The sequence below is a fragment of the Rhinolophus hipposideros genome (genome assembly GCF_964194185.1).
Source record: "Rhinolophus hipposideros genome assembly, chromosome: 20".
NCBI lineage: Eukaryota > Metazoa > Chordata > Mammalia > Chiroptera > Rhinolophidae > Rhinolophus > Rhinolophus hipposideros.
In genome coordinates this window covers 48,663,703-48,681,304 of record NC_138066.1, presented here as the reverse complement: position 1 = coordinate 48,681,304, position 17,602 = coordinate 48,663,703, and the positions used below count along the sequence as shown (strand labels likewise).

The window sequence follows — 17,602 nt, the reverse complement described above, 5'->3', positions numbered from 1 at the left end:
AGTAAAAGAAAGCTCCAACAGGGAAGCAGTTCTGATTTGTTCATTGCCACATCCCCAGCATTTAAAACAGTGTCTGGCCGTGCCGACAACCCTCAATAAATATTTAGTGGGGAAAACATGATGGGAAACAAAGGTCCCTCATCTCATCCTGAGTCATAAGAAAGGAGAACGAGACAAGGGCAGCCTAGAATGATCAGCTGAGATGTATATCCCCAATTCAGTGTCTCTCCAAATGTGGGCCACACACCAAATGCTTAGTCTCAGGCCAGAGGCCAGACCTGCTTGATTGGGATGAGCAAGGAAGGGGTAATCTGCATTTTTAAATAAACATCCTGGGTTATGCTTTTTTATCAGCTGAAATCAAGAACCCTTGCGATGCTTACTAACAATGCAGATATGTTTTAGACCTGTGGAGGTACACACACAGCAAGGCTTGGATACCGTGTGGTTAAACCCCTTCATCTTTATAGATGGTGAGACTGCAGCCCAGAGAAACAGTGCTTTGCCAGAGAGCCACAGCAAGTCACCTCCTGGCTCTCAGACCTCTTCCCGATGGGAGGGCTGACCAACTCACTGAAACAGTTAGAGAGTCGTTTGCCTCTGCTGGAAAAGATGATCCGCTTAGGCAGCTGAGAAATACCAACTTGATTTGGTAAAGGCCAAGGAGGTGTTTACTCCCGCTGAGGAGGCGGGGGAAGTCCAAGGGAGCTTTTAATAGGTCTGTTTAGGGTAAATGTTGATGAGGTCACAGAAGGATTCACTTCCCCAACCTGACGGGAACCGTTATTTTCCTATTTCTCTTTTCACATGATATGATTTACTTAGATTATTTATCTTCAAATGAAATGACCAGATTTCAAATATGCAAAAACTAGAACCAGAGTGTAAGCCCAGGAAAATTGGCACCTGCCACTAACCTCCTCTCAACTTGGCCACCAATTTGCCATCTGACCTTGGGCGACCTTGGGGACTTTACCTAATCCCTCTGGGCCCTGCCTGGCCTCTGGCCATGAGTCTTTCCAGTTCTCATGGTCTCTGGTTCTCTGAGTCTAACTCACTCTACAATTAGCCTGTAGCCAAAAGTCCTGCTGGCTAATTTGTTGAATGACCATTGGGAGGCCTATTCTAAAATGTGGATTCTTTCAGGTCCAGGAGAACAAAGTTGACCCAAAGATTCTATAGCTGAAGAGATTGTCTGAAGAGAGGTTAGCAGTCAGTCCACAAAACTGATGGAAAATAGGAAGATAACACAACGGCTGAGGCTTCATGGGAAAATAAGGCAATCTTTAAGCAAGGAGACAGAGGAAGGTGTGAGAACAAAGGTAGGCCCCGAAGGGCACGGCAGAGGACACTTTCAAGGACAGGAAGTCAAATTTCTGTATCAGGCTCTGCCCACTGTGGGCCACCTTAATAACCTTTTCCACTTTTCCCATGTGGACAATGCTTATCAGCACTTATGTTAAGTGAAAAAAGCAGAAGTTAAATTTTTATGCACATAGGAACAACTGATTTTCAACAAAGGGGCAAAAGGCAATTCAGTGGGAAAAGAATAGACTTTTCAATGAAAACAGTGTTCCAGGTGCTGGGGCAATTAAATATCCAAATGCAAAAAAAGAAAATAAAAAGAGAAAAACTTTAATCCATATCTCACGCCATACACAAAAATTAACCCAAAATGGATTAGAGACCTAGATGTAAAACCTAAAACTAAAATTTCTATTAGAAAACATGAGAGGAAAATCTTTATGGCCTTTGGCTAGGCACAGAATTCTTAATTATGATACCAAATGCATGATCCATAAAAGAAAAAAAAAAATCAATAAATTGCACTTAATTAAAATTAAGAGCTTCTGCTCTTTGAAAGACACAAGAGTGAAAGGACAAGCCACATATATAAAAAGGGGCTTATGTCCAGAAAATATAAAGAATTTTCAAAACTCAACAATAAGAAACAAAGCAATCCAATTAAAAATGGGCAAAAGATTTGCAGAGGTACTTCACTGAGAAGATATACAGATAACAAGTAAGCACATGAAAAGATTATCAACATTACTCATTAGGGAAATGCAAATTAAAAGCACAGTGAGATACCACTACATACCTATTAAAACGGCTAAATTTATAATGAATGACCTTAGCAAGGATGTGGAACTAGAGCTGTCATACTGCTGGTGGGAAAGTTAAATAGCACAATCACTTTAGAAAACAGTTTGGCAGTATCTTAAAAAGTTGAATATACACCAACCATATGATCCAGACATTGCACTCCTAGGTCTGTACCAAGAGAAAGTAACACAGATATCCATACAAAAACATACATGAATGTGTATAGCAGTTTCCTTAGTTGCTACTTCCTATAGTTGCTTCCAAACTGGAAGCAACAGGTAAATGGATAAACAAATTGTTGTGTCCCCACAATGGAATACTACTCAACAATAGAAAGGAATCAACTAACGCTACACACAATGTGGACAAATCTTAAGATAGTTACGCTGAGGGAAAGAAGCCAGACAAAAGTGATTCTGTTTACACAAAATTCTATAAAATGCAAACTAACCCATAATGAAAGCAGATCAGAAATTGCTTGAGGAAGGGGGAGAGAGAAGAGAGGACAAGAGGGAGGGATTGGAAAAGGGCCTGAGGAAACGTTTGGGGTCATCAATGTACCCGCGTATGTTCACTATTTTGTGGAGATGTACACTAACGTCAAAACAGAAAACCGGTCACTTGGAATGCAGGTAGTCAACAGTATGCCAATCACGCCTCAATCAAGCTATTTTAAAAATTGTGATAAGCCTACATTTTGTTGTATCGGAAAACAAGGAAACGTCATTTGGTCAAAAGGACACAGGTGCCGACTTGAATAGGACACACTGGCCAAAGATAGGCAAGTGTGAGATTCAATTAGGATAATGACTACAGTGGATTGAGAGAACAAATATGTTTAAATCTATGTGTTCATAGCGATAGATAAAATATGTGTTCATCATGCTAATAATAATACACCTCATTGATCAATAACCTTTGGAGACACTAGGGAACCAATGAATTGTTTGGAAAACTGTGAAAGGCAAAGAATCACACATCTATCAGGCATTTCTTCTATGAATCTCATGTAATCAATTAGCCAATGAAGGGATGATGGGATGAAGGGATGGGAATGATGGGAATGAAGGGATGATGGAGCTCCTCGTCATAGGTATTCCAGATAATAAATGCTGAAATGGTATCACCATTTTACAACCTCTAATCAATGCAATGATCATTAATAGCTGCAAACATCACAAAACGAGAGACATGCCGGCATTATGATTCTCCTCATGGAAGTACACGATATCACATAAGCAGTCCTGTAAAAAAAAATCTCACATCTAAAGGGGTGTGAGAGTTTATGTAGTTTGGACTACATACCAATATGCAGAGAACACAGGAGGGTAGAAGAAGATGTTAAAACAACACCATGGGGATGTACCAGCATTATCCAGACCACAGAAAACTCTGCAGGACAAACCACCTAATTTCTTAAACAACAAATAAAGAGAAAGGGGAAAAAATGAAAAGGAAATGAAATTGCAAGCAAGAAAGAGAGGAAGATGTTGAAACCAAAGATTTAAAGATTTAAGAAATATATTAACCATTTGCAGTGTATGGTCTGAAAATTCAGATAAAACAAAAAAAATGCTAAAAAATAAATAAAAATAAATAAAAAATAAAATTAAAATAATTAAAAATTTAAAAATTTTTTAAAAATTAAAAAATTAAAATGCTATTATTTATAGCCCAATAAGAAAAATGTAAATGCTAATTCTATATTTGATATTAGGAAATTGTTGGGATTTTGGTGGGGGGCAGTGATAGTATGGGGGATATGTTTTAAAAAGGGAATGCTTCTCTTTTAAAGATACATTCTGAAATGTTTACTGATGAAATAATAGGATGTCTGGTATTCAAAATTATGCTGTAGGTACAGGTATAGAGGAAACAAGATTGACCATGAATTGGTTAACTGTTGAAGTTGAGTAATGACTATACGGTATTTCATTAGGCGACTTTCTCTACTTTTGTGTAGGATGAAATAATTGTGCGTCAAAATGATTGCACTAGTGTGAAAAATGCAATTTAAAAATCGGGAAGAAAGTCTTGCAAACGGTGACACTATTCGTGTGAGAGCAGTACGATGAGTCATTTCCCCCTTCATTTCTACGTCTTCTGTAATGTGTCTCTATATATTTTATAATGAGAAATTATGCATAATAAACCCTAGGGGGAAACAAAACCTCTATATTTTTGCCGTCGTCTTCCCGGTCTTAAAAATCCATCTATTCTTTCCCCTATGTCCTCCAGGTTTTTGCAAAGCTACCCTCCTTTTCTTCCAGTTTATGTAATCCAGTTCTGGGACTACGTGGATTTTGAAGAAAGCCGGTCAAATTCAGCGCTGCCTAACCTTCCACTCGTCCGCTGGCTGAGCCGTGCCACAAGCCACTGGGCGCGGAGACCTCGAACCGAACCTCGCAGCCCGGCTTGGGGACCGGTTGCCTTCAGACGTACGGGTAATCGGGTAATATCCGTTTGCATCCGGACTACATCTCCCAGGAGGCTCTGCACATCACAAGGGACCACCCTCGGTTGCGAAGGACTACATTACCCATATACACCTTGCGGGAGGCGTTGGCTGGATGATAACTGGACCACCATTGGTCCAGTGCTGTCGGAAACTGCATGGTGACTGGTTCAGGGGCCCGTCAGTTACTGCCGAGAGCAGTTGAGTTTTGCTGTGTCAAGATTACGAGAGGAGGGAGAGCGTGAAGAGCAAGGGGAGCTGGGCGGCTCCCTCCGAGCTGGGTGAGTGACCTCCACCTCCGCCCTTCTAGCCGTCGGCTCTGGGACCTGCCCCCTCTGTCCCCGGAGGGAGCACACACCCGCAGGTATTCACCCGGGGGCCCGGACTGTACGCACGTGTGTCATGTTTGACCTGAGAAGCATCTTCAGGGACACAGGAGGCAAAAACCGGTACACAGCCGGGGCCCCTATACACGCGGATGCCCACCTCGCGGGCATCTTCTCGAACTCGGGGAGAAAAATAAATATGCCTTGAGGCACACCTGGGCACCTTTGTCCACATGCGGGGACATCTGCAGAGACCCTTAGCTGAACACGTGTGCACACGAGCACTCAAGCCCACGGCGGCTGGGCTCCTGCAAACCCAAACGCCGGGGACTTCCGCAATAGGAGAAGAGGGTGGCGACGGCAAACTCTCACACCCCACTCACCCTGCCACTCACACCAGCGGCCCCCATTTTCTCGGCGCTGTATTATATATATCATGCATATAATTATATTTCATTTTTGTTTTCTCTTTAGGTAAATATCAAGACTTAGTGGTACAAGAAGGAAATTTTGAGCAGCAAAGTAAGGCCTCCATTAGACTATGTTTAAACAGCCCTTTCACGTGTATAAGACTTTTACATTTTTCACAAAGCTTATCACATGTGGTATCTTGCCTCATCCTGGCAGCAGTCTGGGCTAGGCAGGGTAGACATCATTCCCATTTTCCAGAAGAAAAAACTGAGCCCAGGTTAAATAAACCTGTTCAAAGTACATGGGAGAGGCAGAACTTGAACTCAGGCTTGATGTGAGGTCTAGAGTTAGGTCCAGTTATGTAGAGCTGCTTATTTGTAGAAATGCCTCCCTCTGTCCGCTGGCAATGAACTGACACTGCTTGGTGTGACCTGAGCAGCCCCCTGGAGAACCTGCAGAGAGGCTTTGCCTCTCAATCGCCTGCCCCATGTTTAAACTGCTTCTCACAGGTGCCCAGGGAGAAGTAGCTTTTTCTTCTTATTAATTAATTAAACAAAGGGGAATGGGAAAAGCCGGTCTCCTCCTTTGAAGGAACTGGAGAAGACACCAAGAAACGGGCACATTCCTAGCAGGGATTGGCGTGGGGGGTGGTTCCTATCATTAGATTTTTAATAAACTATTACTTTAGAATACTTTGCTGCTAGAGGCCCATGGAAATGTGTTGGTTTTGAGGATGGATTGGAGCACTACTTGGGTACTTTCAGAAGAGTGAGAACTTGGTGCTGAGGGAGAAGTGTGGACAGCGTTCCAGGGTGGGTGAGAGGAGGTAAAGAATCAATGGTGGGGTGAAGACTGTCACTCTGGAGGCACTGATACCCCTGTTCCTAAAGGTATTCAAGAACTAGGTTAATTCTAAAATCACTTTATATTTAGTTTCAGTTGGGGTTTTTTTGGGCTGCCATAACAAATCCAAACAATATAGGGAGAGATCTACCTTCCGTCTTGCCAACCCTCCCCCCAAAGGTAATCACCCAACCTGTTGGTGTGTATCGTCACAGATTTCCCCGCCAGGCATGATACAACTATACAGAGCGTATATAGGTCTTGCTATTTTTCTTTTGAGGTTATATTAGACATAGTATTCTGAAAATGGCTTTTTTTCATGTTTCACTCTATCTGGACATCTTTTCAAGGGTTATATAGCTCTGACTCATTCTTTTTAATGGCTGCATAGTATTCCATGACATGGATGTGACATAGTGTCCTTATCTGTCCCAACCTGGATAAGTGTTTGCATCATAACCAGTTTTACAAACAGTGGTGCAATGCATGCCATTTTACACACCCAGGCTACTATTTCTCTAGAACAGTGGTTCTCAACCAGGGGCAGTTTTGCACCCCAGGGGGCATTTGTGAACATCTGGAGACATTTTTGATTGTGGGGAGTGTGGTATTCCTGGCATCTAATGGGCAGAGACCAGGGGTGCTGCTAAACATCCTACAATGCACAGGACAGCTGCCCACTACAAAAAATTCTCCATTCTAGAATGTCAATCGTGCTGAGGTTGAGAAACCCTGCTCTAGATAAAAATGAAATTAGACATTTAAAAAATAAATTTATATATTTTAAAAACCACAGTGCTTAACAAATTATGACATAGCTAACCAATGGAATATTATTTAGCCATTTAAAATGATGTTTATGAAGATCGTGTAGCCACATGGAATCATGCTGATGATATTTTGTTTTAAAAACCATGTACAGAAAAGCCAGACAGGAATATGTAAAGTGAAAACTGTGAAGATGGTGGGTTTTTCCCCCTCTCTCTTTCTGCAAGGTCGTGTCACTTTTATAATCGAAAAGTTACTTGGTTTTAATCATTTATTCATTAATTGTTTTTAGAGCCTTTGGGCGTGCCAAGCAAGCACTGTGCTGATGAGCTTTGGAGGTTCGGCTGTAAGAAGGCTGAGGGAACCTCCCTCCTGTGGGTGGAGGGGACAGAACACACAGCAGCAAGTGCTATGAATGCTAGAAAGGACATAAGCGCATCTCCTGGAGGGGATGCTCTGTGGCTGAGCCCTAGAGGATGACAGGAGCTAGCCTTGGGAAGAGCACCTGAGGCTGTATTTCAGACACGGGGAACAGTGAGTGCAAAGGCAAGGAGAGTAGACAGGAACTCCAGTAGCCTCTCTAGGAACTGGTGAGAAGCACTGAGCCCCCCCTGGTTGAGAGTGGTCCAGGGTGGGGGTGAGGAGGTCAGCAGGCATCAGCTGTGCCTGCCAGCATCATCTCATAGCTGACCACGGCTCCACTGTTGTGGGTGGGCCGGAAGTGTGTTCAGAGGGTGGGGAAGGGAGACGCAAAAGGGCTCAGGGCTCGCTGGGCTCTTCCTTCGGATCCTGTGGGCCTGTTAGGGAATCCCAGGAGCAGTTCCTGGAACCTGCATGTCTGACAGCCCCCCTCAGCACTCAGCTGGAGTAGCTCTGCGCTCACACTTACGCACCCTGGGACTTCACCCAGGCAGGAGTTTGCCATAAAGCTGGTGTCTTGGAAAGCCAATTGATCTCTGGAAGTGAACGATTTCCTTACTAAGTCCATTCATTCAGTCAACAAATATTATGAGCACTTACTATGGTGGGGCTTTGTTCCAGGCCCTGGAAATACAGGGATGGACAAATGAGAACAAGGCCATGTTTTCATGGGCTTGCATTCTAGTGGGGGAGAGAGATAAACAGATGTATGGAATAAATTTCCAGTATACAACTGCTATAGAGAAGAGTAAAGCATGGTAAGGGGATAGAAAGGGACGTGAGCGCTGTTTCAGATGGCTGGTCAGGAAGGCCTGCTCTGAGGAGGTGATATGTGAGCAGAGACCCTAAGAACATTCTCTGGTGTTTACTCCGTGTCTCTTGCATTTAGCTTGAAGCTGATGGACATTGTATGGGCCAGAGGCAGGGATGGTTGGCTATGACCCCAAAGCAGATGGCAGGAATATCTCCAATTTCGAGGTGGCAGTGGCTGGGTCTGTGTCTGGACTTGTCACCCGGGCGCTGATCAGCCCCTTGGATGTCATCAAGATTCGTTTCCAGGTACCCTTTCCCCCATTTTCCATGTAATGGGCTGGAGGACAAGTTCACTCTTGCCAGAGCAGTTCCTGAGAACTTGGAATTTTGTCAAGGAGAAGCAGTTTGTTGCCTCCGTTACCTTTTCTGAAATTTTCCCTTCTCACCCACCCCCGTCCCTATTGTGATGACCTTTTCGATTTTGATTCCTAGCTTCAGATTGAGCGCCTGTCTCCCAGTGACCCCAGTGCAAAGTACCATGGGATCCTACAGGCCGCAAGACAGATGCTGCAGGAGGAGGGCCCAACAGCATTCTGGAAGGGGCACATCCCAGCCCAGCTTCTCTCCGTAGGCTATGGAGCTGTCCAAGTAGGTGGCAGGGGAACCGCCAGGCCCCTGGGGTCAAGTTGCTCAGTGGAGGTGCACTGGGACACTGCCTGGGGTAGGGTAGCAGGAGGCGGTCCTCACACTTCTCATTTGTCTTAACTGGGAACCGACCAGACAAATTGAAGACAGAGACTGAGCTGTACCACAGACAGGTCTTTACCCATGTGCCCTCACCCCAGCGTCTTAGCACCGACTGAATATTCGGTATTGCATTTAGGAGACAATCTTGACACTGCACCCCCAATGGGGCTTGGCAAATGGTGATACATTTCATGTTTCAAAATAGCATTTTCATATCAGTGCTTCCTTTGGACTTCCCAGCAGCATTATGAGGAAGGTAGGGTAAGTATTATGTGGATCAGAGAGGTTAAGTGAGCCGCCAGAGGCCACACAGCCTGTAAGTGGTGGGGCGAGGATTAGAATCCAGCTTCCTGACTCTTGTTCGCTCATCTTCAGCTGAGTGCCAGATTCTTTCATGGTGTATGACCCCTGGCTGTTCAGCAGTGGTAGTGGTAACAGCCGGCCCTTGTACAGTGCTAATTTTGGGCCAGGCGCTATTTTAAGCACTTTACATCTATTACCTCACAGCAGTCCTTTGAGGTAGGTTCTGTTGTCACGCCTGTTTTACAGACAGCAAGACTGAGGCAGAGAGAGCTTAAGTAACTAACCCAACCGAAGTCGCTAGCTAGAACGTGGCAGAGCCAGGATTCCCACCTGGGCAGCTAGCACCAGCGTAGTCCCTACGTACTCTTCCTGTGACATCCCAGCAAGTGCTCAGGCCAGGCGTGCAGGGGGTTGATGTGCCCCTGCCATCCCATCTCCACGCCTGGCACACAGGTGCTGCAGCGTGATGAATAAGTATGACTTGTGCTCTCAAACCCCGAGCCGTCTTAAGTTGGCTGGAGGGAGATCTGAGCCTAAGGGGGGGGTAACACCACAGAATATAGAATCTGTGGAATTTTCCCGACAGACTTTTTGCTCCAGGCCAGAGTGTTTCTCAGACTATGCCACTGCCCACCGCACTGAAGGGGTCCCCTGCCGAGAATCAGATAGTGGCCATCTTTTCCCAAGGCCCAGGAAACTATTAATGAGTGGAATTTTCCGATACAGAATTTTTCTCATCTATTTTCTTAACCCTTTGGGTATTTGGCTCAACTCCAATAGAGTATAAAAAGGCATCTGAGCTGCACAAAATCTCGTTTCTTGTCTGTCTTCTGTCACTGCTCAAGCAGATGATTTTCTCATCCCTAGGACTGGGCCCCACCTGGGTCATGGGTAGTATATTTGGGGGGGTGTCTGTCAATAAATGTGTCCCGTGCTCTTGCAGTTTCTGTCGTTTGAAATGCTGACCAAGCTGGTGCACAGAGCCAGCGTGCGCGACCCCCGCGACTTCTCCGTGCACTTTGTGTGCGGCGGCCTGTCTGCCTGCATGGCCACCCTCACTGTGCACCCTGTGGATGTCCTGCGCACCCGCTTTGCAGCTCAGGGTGAGCCCAGGGTGAGTGGCTGAGCCAGAGAAGGGGCCCGGGGAACTCCGGGTGGCCCAGGAGTTGGGGCCGTTTTGCCGAGAGGGAACAAAGCTGGGAAAGGCCGCGGTTTGCAGTCCATCATCCATCCGTTAGTGAAACCTGTAACTGTGCTCAGAACCGAGCACGTGCTCACAGCCCCACCGGGGAGACAGAACCTCCAGGTTGCATTCAGAACAGAAAACTGTACAGTGGCTGGACAGGGAAGGCGTCTGGGAACGGGAGACTTGAAGTCCTATAGCAGTATTATTCTGAGAGTGTTTTTGGTTTCCACAAAGAATGCACTGGAGGAAATGGGATAATTGAGCCAGACTCAAGGAACAACTTGCTGAGTGAAAGTGAGGGATTAAACCCTGAAGTAGAGCTCTCCACCATAATCTTTGTTTCCTGGACATAAGAATAGTATTGTGTGTGTGTGTGTGTGTGTGTGCATGTGCGCTCAACCAAGAAAGAATAATTTTTCTACTGCCTCCCTTCTGCTTTAAGATATTGTTGGTGGGAAATGATGCTTAGCTTAAGAATTTGATCCAGGGACCAGTTAAGAATAATTGCGGAGGATCATTTGTGTTGCCTGGAGTGGAGAACCTGGGTCAGGAGAGCCCTTTTGTTAGGAGATATCCTGATGACGTTTTTGGTTGAGAAGGACAAAGTCACCTAGGAACAGTCTGGAAGAAAACAATCGGGCATAAGAGCTAGGTCGCTCTGTATATAAGAGCAAGATCCACTTCAGTGGAAAATAGAGGTTTGGAGTGGACAGCTTTGGAGGAGAGATGAAATGAGGGGCCCCAGTAAGTGAGCAGAGGGATGGAGGGGAAGGGTGTTTATAGATGGAGAGGACTGACAAACCTCAGCAACATGGTGGCTGCTGGGATGAAGAAAGATGACTGGTGACAGTCTGGTACACTGTACCCTCTGGCTTCAGCCTGTTTACTCTAGGACTGTTGCCAGCTGTTCTCTTAAGATTCTTTTGTTGGATCCCATGTCTTCTCTTTTTGATTAATCCCTCATTTTGATGGAGCACATTCTAAGGTGTAGTTTCCCAAGAAAAGCCTTGATAGAAAATGCCTTTATTTTACTCTTACTCTCGACTGCTGATTCGGGAATAGAATTCTAGGTAGCTCTCCGTGCTGCCAAAGTCCAGAATCATTCTGATTACTGATCCTTTATGTGAAACCATCTGCTGGCCCCATGTGGGAGCTTTCAGGATCTTTCCTGATCCCTGGCATTCTAGAAATGTACCAGTGATGTGCACTGGTGTGGGTCTCTCTCATTCACTGTGATGGGTACATGCAGGACCCTTTAGTCTGGACACTCTTGTTCTTCATTCCTGGAAAATGGTCATGAACTATTTATTCACAATGGCCTGCCCTCTGTTTTTCTCTTTTCTTTCTTTCTGGAATTCATGTCAGTTGGACATCTTGGATTAATCCTCTGATTGAGCTTTTCTCTACCATTTTCAGCTCTTTTTATCTTTCTGTGCTACTTTCCAGGAGGTTTCCTTACTTTTATCATTTAAGCCCCGGGATACCCAGGAAACAAGGAAGAGTGATCATAAATTACATGGAGGAAAATGGGGCGGGGCCAGGGCGAGAGGGGGCTTTACTATTTACCTGTACCCTGGGGGTGGGTAATCTCTGCGGATGTTTGTTTCCAGGAGCCTGCTTTTTTGCATTTTGCTGGGTTCCTTTACCACCTCTTTGGGGAATTAATCCCTGTCAGTCGTACAGATTGCTTCCTCCTGTTGTAGTAGTTACACCATGTTCCTGTATGCTTTTAAACAGGTGCACTGTAATTTATATACCCAGTCACCTGAGGGTGGACGTCTGGTGTCCCTCTGTGCCACAGGACACGTGCTTCCGTGCACTCCTGTGGATGTGTCAGTCATGTAAATAGCTCGAAGGAGAGTCACTGGGAAACCCCACCCTTGGAATTTTTGTCTAGCATTTTCTTTGTCCTCTCGGTAACTGCTGGTGTGAGGCGAGGGGAAGTACATGTGGTGGGCTGTCTTCTTGAGCTGAAACTAGCCTGCCACGCTCACTCGAGTTGCACGTGTGCTGTCCAGGTGTATAAAACCCTGCGGGACGCCGTGACCACTATGTACCGGACGGAAGGCCCCTTGGTCTTCTACAAAGGCTTGAACCCTACCTTGATCGCCATCTTCCCCTACGCTGGCTTCCAGTTCTCCTTCTACAACTCCTTGAAGCACATGTATGAGTGGGTCATACCAGGCGAAGGAAAGAAAAACGGTGAGACAGTCCTCACGCCCAGGGGAACCTGGGTCTCCATTCACCCGCCTCCCAGGCTATAATGTCTCTTTCTGAATAGCATAGGAAGTAAAGTTTTCCTGTCAGAAGCTTAGACACCACAGTTCTCTGAACCCGGCTCTGGAATGCAGCCAACAAAACAAAAGAATCCAGCTGCTTACAGATGCCTTATTTCTTCCAGCTCTTGCCAAACCCATCAGTGGCGTCATCAACATTTATTTCCAGCTACTGGCCATGGTTTTGATTTTTGTCAGAGGTCCAGCTTGCAGACTGCCTGCTTTGGGCTGTGCGTTTTGTTTGGTTTTCTTTTGGGGAGGATGTGAAGGGGGCGGGGCATCCTGTTCCCTCTCAGGCCTGAACTGAGTCACACTGCAGAGCCAGAGGCCCATTCCCTCCACTGGGGAGAGCACCGGCAAAGGCTCACACCCCTCCCCCTTCTGCTACCAGCCTATCCAATCTGCAGTCCCTTGTCATTCTTGCCAAAAGTAGCCGAGTCTAGTTCTCTCTCTCTCCTGAGTTAAATTCCTCTGAGAGCAAGGATGCTTGTGGGTTTTTGTTTTATGGTGGAGCATTAGACCTCATGACCTTGAAGTCATCTACCCTAGATTGCATTTCTCATTTTTCCCCTCAATCCTACTTCTCTGTTTCAGGGAACTTCAAAAACCTGCTTTGTGGCAGTGGAGCTGGAGTGATCAGCAAGACCCTTACGTATCCCCTGGACCTCTTCAAGAAGCGGCTGCAGGTCAGAGGGTTTGAGCAAGCCCGAGTCACCTTTGGCCAGGTGAGCTGTCCCCCTGCAAACAGCTCTGATCCTTGCCCCTCACTGGGCACATGAAGGAACAGGAGTCAGCTCCTGCCCATTAGCCCCTCATCGTGCTTTCACCTCCAGCCTGTCCCTGGGGATCCCCGAGCACATGGGAAAGCCCCACGCAAAGCCTTCTGTATATTAGGCACTGTGGAAAGATCCAGGCAAAGGAGAATTCCCTGTGTCTGCTCTTAAAAAGTGTCGAGTTCAGTTTGGGACGAATACTCGTCCCGTTCGAAGAGAATACTCACATGAGAAAGGTCTCTCACATATCAAAGAACACGGAGAAGGAGACTCACACTGGTGCATGGGGTCTTTGCTTTGTGCTGTAGGTGTTCCTGGAAAGGGGTGCATTAAATTCGATCTACAACGTTGTATTTTAAATGCAGTAGAAGGGTTTATCATTCAGAGAAGCCCCGTTGTAGGTAGTTTTCTAATGTTAATAGTCATTCCTTAGTCTGTTTAGATTTTCACACATTGGATTTTTACCCATTCCTGGAGTACTCATTTTGCGAAAGGCCACAGTGGTAGTCAGTAGTGGGTGGGGTTGAGGCAAGGGTGGGTAATTCCAGGGCTTTCCCCTCCAGAACCTGTGAACCTGGGATGACAAGGCATGAAGGAAGGTGCCTGACAGGTGTCAAAAGAGAGGGACGGCAGAGGAAGGGAGGGAGCACACCTGGCTCGGAGGAAGAGACTTGGGTTTACAGTTGTAATACAGTTTCTCTGTAGAAGACTTTAGAGAAATCAGACAAAAGAAAGACAGAAAGACAGACAAGAAGCTAGAAAGAAAGATTAAAAATTACATGTAACTCCAACACCACCCACCCAGAGATAATCACAGAACTTTTGGCTGTAGTTTCATTTCTTTTCATAAATAAACTCATGTATATATATGCAAGGAAATTTCATTTCCTTGCATAAATGTAGTTTATGCAAATATATGTGTAGTTGCATTTCTTTGCATAGACTCATGTGTAGGAGTCTATGCAAAGAAATGAAACTACATATGTATATGTGTATATATATACATATATGTGTGTATATATATGTACATATATATACATATATATATTTTTTTAAGAAGGTCACAGCTCACAGCGGCCCATGTGGGGATCAAACCAGCCACCTTGGTGTTATCAGCACCATGCTCTAACCAACTGAGCTAACTGGCCACCCCTCACGTGTATATTTTAACAAAAATGGGGTTGTGGACAAGGTTTCATAACCTCCTTTTTCCATTTACCAACTGGTTCTGAAGGGACGGTTTGAATTTGGAGAGAGAGAGTTGGCAAGAGCCCAGGACAGAGGGGGGAGGCCCTGCTCCCCCCGGAGACCAGTGTGGGCCAGTGTGGCTGGAGATGGAAAGGGCCTTGGGGGGTCGTGGGGGAAAAGTGCAGGTCGGGGAGGGAAGTTGAGGTCACATGAACACCAGGCTGCAGAGCTTGGACTTGGTTCTATATAATGTCACCATCATCATCATCATCGTCATCAGGAGTTACTGGAGCTTTTGGAAGGGAACCAGGCTTAAGCAGAGCTGTTCTTTGCAACAAACTGGGAAGGCCAGGCTGGAGGCGTGGCACTGGTCAGGCTAAGAGTTAATGAGGGCCAGATTCAGATCTACTGCCCAGGAGGGATGGGTGAAGGGTCAGAGGCATCTCTGGGAAGTGTGTCCAGAGCTCTCACCGAGTTCTCAAGAGCCAGTCAATGGGAGTCCACTGGGCAGGAAGGAGCTCTGTCCAGTGCTGATTTCCAGGCAGTTCAACTCTTAAGTCTGAATTAGCCCACTCAGAAGAGAAAGAATGGTTCATTTGTTCCCTCTTTTTTTCATTCATTCCTTCATCCAGCAAGTATTTATTGGGAGCTAGGATGTTCCAGGCATTGTGTAGACCAGAGGTGTCCAAACTTTTTTCAACGTTTTCACCAAGGACCATATGCGGTAAAATACACAAACAGCCGGGCCACTCAACTGGAGGTGAAGTACGTATTGCCTCACCAGTTTATTTAAGTAAACTAAATATATCTTTGGAATTTGCTGCGGGCCAATTAACAATGGATCATGGGCCGCAGTTGGCCCGCGGGCTGCAGTTTGGACACCCCTGGTATAGACAAAAGAATAGAGCCAACATCCATGTTGTAGTCACCTCTCTCCTCAACCAAAGTAACCTTCCTCTTCCCAGGTTCGAAGCTATGAGGGCCTCATGGATTGTGCCAAGCAGGTGCTGCGGGAGGAAGGTGCAAAGGGCTTCTTCAAGGGCCTGTCCCCCAGCCTGCTGAAGGCTGCCCTGTCCACTGGCTTCGTGTTCTTCTGGTATGAGTTCTTCTGTAACCTCTTCCACCACATGAAGAAGGCAGACAGCTAGCCTTGATGGCTGCAAGGTGGCCTGAGGTTTCACTGGAGGCGACCTCCTGGAAGAAGTAAGACTTGATCTACAGTCTCGTGTTGCACAGAGAGGTGCTGCCCGGTCCATCCGTCCAAGCCAGCTGTCCTGAGCATGGCAGCGGGGCCGCAGCCTTTATCCCACCAGCTTAGATGCCACTGGCAGGGCGGGGGCAGTGCAGGACTTGGTCTGTGGGTTCCCAGCCATTCCAGTCACAAGGAGTTCAGCTTTTCTCCTCTGCCAGGCCCTTACTCCTCTGCCAGCAGCTGCTGTCCCGCACTTTTTAGCCCTCTGCGCCAGGAGCTCTCCTGGCTCTGGGGGAGCCGCAGTTTGAATGGGAGGGTGGGGACCCAGCCCTTGGCAGGGGTCTGTCCCCACACCTGGGCTCTGATTCCCACCACCTTATTTAATAGACATTAAAGCTAAAAGCACATTCCTTACATTATTCCTCCATCTTCTCTTCCAAGTCACATCCCTGCTCACAAAGCACGAGGGAAGGAATCGCAGCCTTTCTTAAATCCTACTTTTCCGAGTAGTTGCATCCCTCAGGCAGCTTTGCTTCTAGTTCTGGGAGAGGAATCTAAGCTGCCGGGGTCACTTTCTGACCCGCCATGTTCAGACCTCCGTGTCTGTAGATGTACCACTCTGGCTCTTCTGTGCCGAGGCAGGACTGGACGCAACCCAGGCTCTCGGGGAGGTAGACACCAGCAGCCTCGCAGGAAGCAGGGGTCTTTGTGGAGGACAGGAGGTGGGTAAAGACAGCAGTCCTTTTCTCCAATCTACCTGGGATGGCTCCTTTACCCCACAGGTGAGTGGGAACTTACAGCTGGGCCAGTTGGCATCAGCTGCCCGCTCAGCATTCTCCTCAGCTCAGCATGGCACTGTATCTGTTTTATAACCCCAGAAGAGCCAGAGCTCTGAAGCAGCCCCGTGAAGGGGGTGGCGGAAGGAAGGGGTTGGGCAGACAGCCTGCTGAGGGCGCAGTTGGTACCCAGGGGAGTTGTCAGAGCACAGGAACCTGCAACAGATATCCACATAGGCACAAGGAGAAGCTTCAGTTAGGGGTATGAGAGAAGAAAAACTACAGAACACAGCCCCCACCCTCTCTATCCACTTCTCCCCAGCCCCGAGGGGCGCTTGGCCTGTGGGGTTGGCTCCCCAGGGGAGCTAGGATGGAAGAGCATGCGAGTTCTACGCAGGACTTCGACCTCTGGGCTCTGGCTCTCGCCTGTGCTCTGACTTAGGAAGAAGACACCGGCTGGGAGCTGGCCTGGTGGGTCATGGCTCTCTTTCCCCAGAGATCCTGGGCCCTTCTCTCATCATTACTATTTTGGCTCTGGCCTGGGGCTTTGTGGTATGTCTGGGAACCTGAATCCTGAAGCTTCCCTGCCCTTCGCTGCTGACTATGAAGGTCCAGACTGGCTGAAGGGCACTCCAAAGCCCACAGGCTTTTTGGAGCTCAAGGCCTAGGTTTGGACTGCAGGGAGGCAGCTGCTTGAATGTATTTTTTATGAAATTCCTATGAAGTAAACTTTATTTTCTTCATCTCTCCGCTCATTGGTTTCTTTTGCTAAAGCTGAGAGTTCTCCTCATCCATTTTCTGGTGACAACTTTGGTGGCTCTTTTAACAGAATTTTGGCACCAGGAAACCACCCTCAACACTTCTTGTCTAAGTGAAGGAAGAAGGCAGTTCTTTTGCAGCCCCTAATGTATGTCCTCCTGCCACCCAGGGATGACCCTGCCTGGGCTGTTGGGCCCGCGCCTCTCCTCCAGCCCTAACCAAGAAAGACGGACCCAGGAGCTAGCTCAGTTTCAGGGTTACTCCAACACCTCTTGGTCGCAAGTTGGCAACTGGGACCCTTTCTCTTGGGTTGGCCCATT

General features: G+C 46.9%; 1 protein-coding gene across 21 annotated transcripts; it reads left to right on the top strand.

The window, feature by feature from the left end:
• The first annotated feature begins 4,745 nt into the window (after window positions 1-4,745).
• On the top strand, window positions 4,746-17,266 carry SLC25A19 (solute carrier family 25 member 19). Of its 21 annotated transcripts, none has more exons than XM_081027347.1 (8): window positions 4,746-4,842; window positions 5,362-5,409; window positions 8,219-8,388; window positions 8,575-8,730; window positions 10,076-10,246; window positions 12,337-12,520; window positions 13,189-13,319; window positions 15,521-17,266. In XM_081027347.1, the coding sequence occupies exons 3-8, from the start codon at window positions 8,257-8,259 to the stop codon at window positions 15,701-15,703; spliced, it is 957 nt and encodes a 318-aa protein (XP_080883473.1). In that variant the 5' UTR covers window positions 4,746-4,842; window positions 5,362-5,409; window positions 8,219-8,256; the 3' UTR covers window positions 15,704-17,266. The 21 variants fall into 21 exon arrangements, with proteins under 21 accessions (XP_080883473.1, XP_080883492.1, XP_080883477.1 ...); XM_081027354.1 differs by having other exon boundaries at window positions 4,770-4,842; window positions 10,076-10,235; XM_081027364.1 differs by having other exon boundaries at window positions 4,774-4,842; window positions 5,362-6,188.
• The last annotated feature ends 336 nt before the right edge of the window (window positions 17,267-17,602 follow it).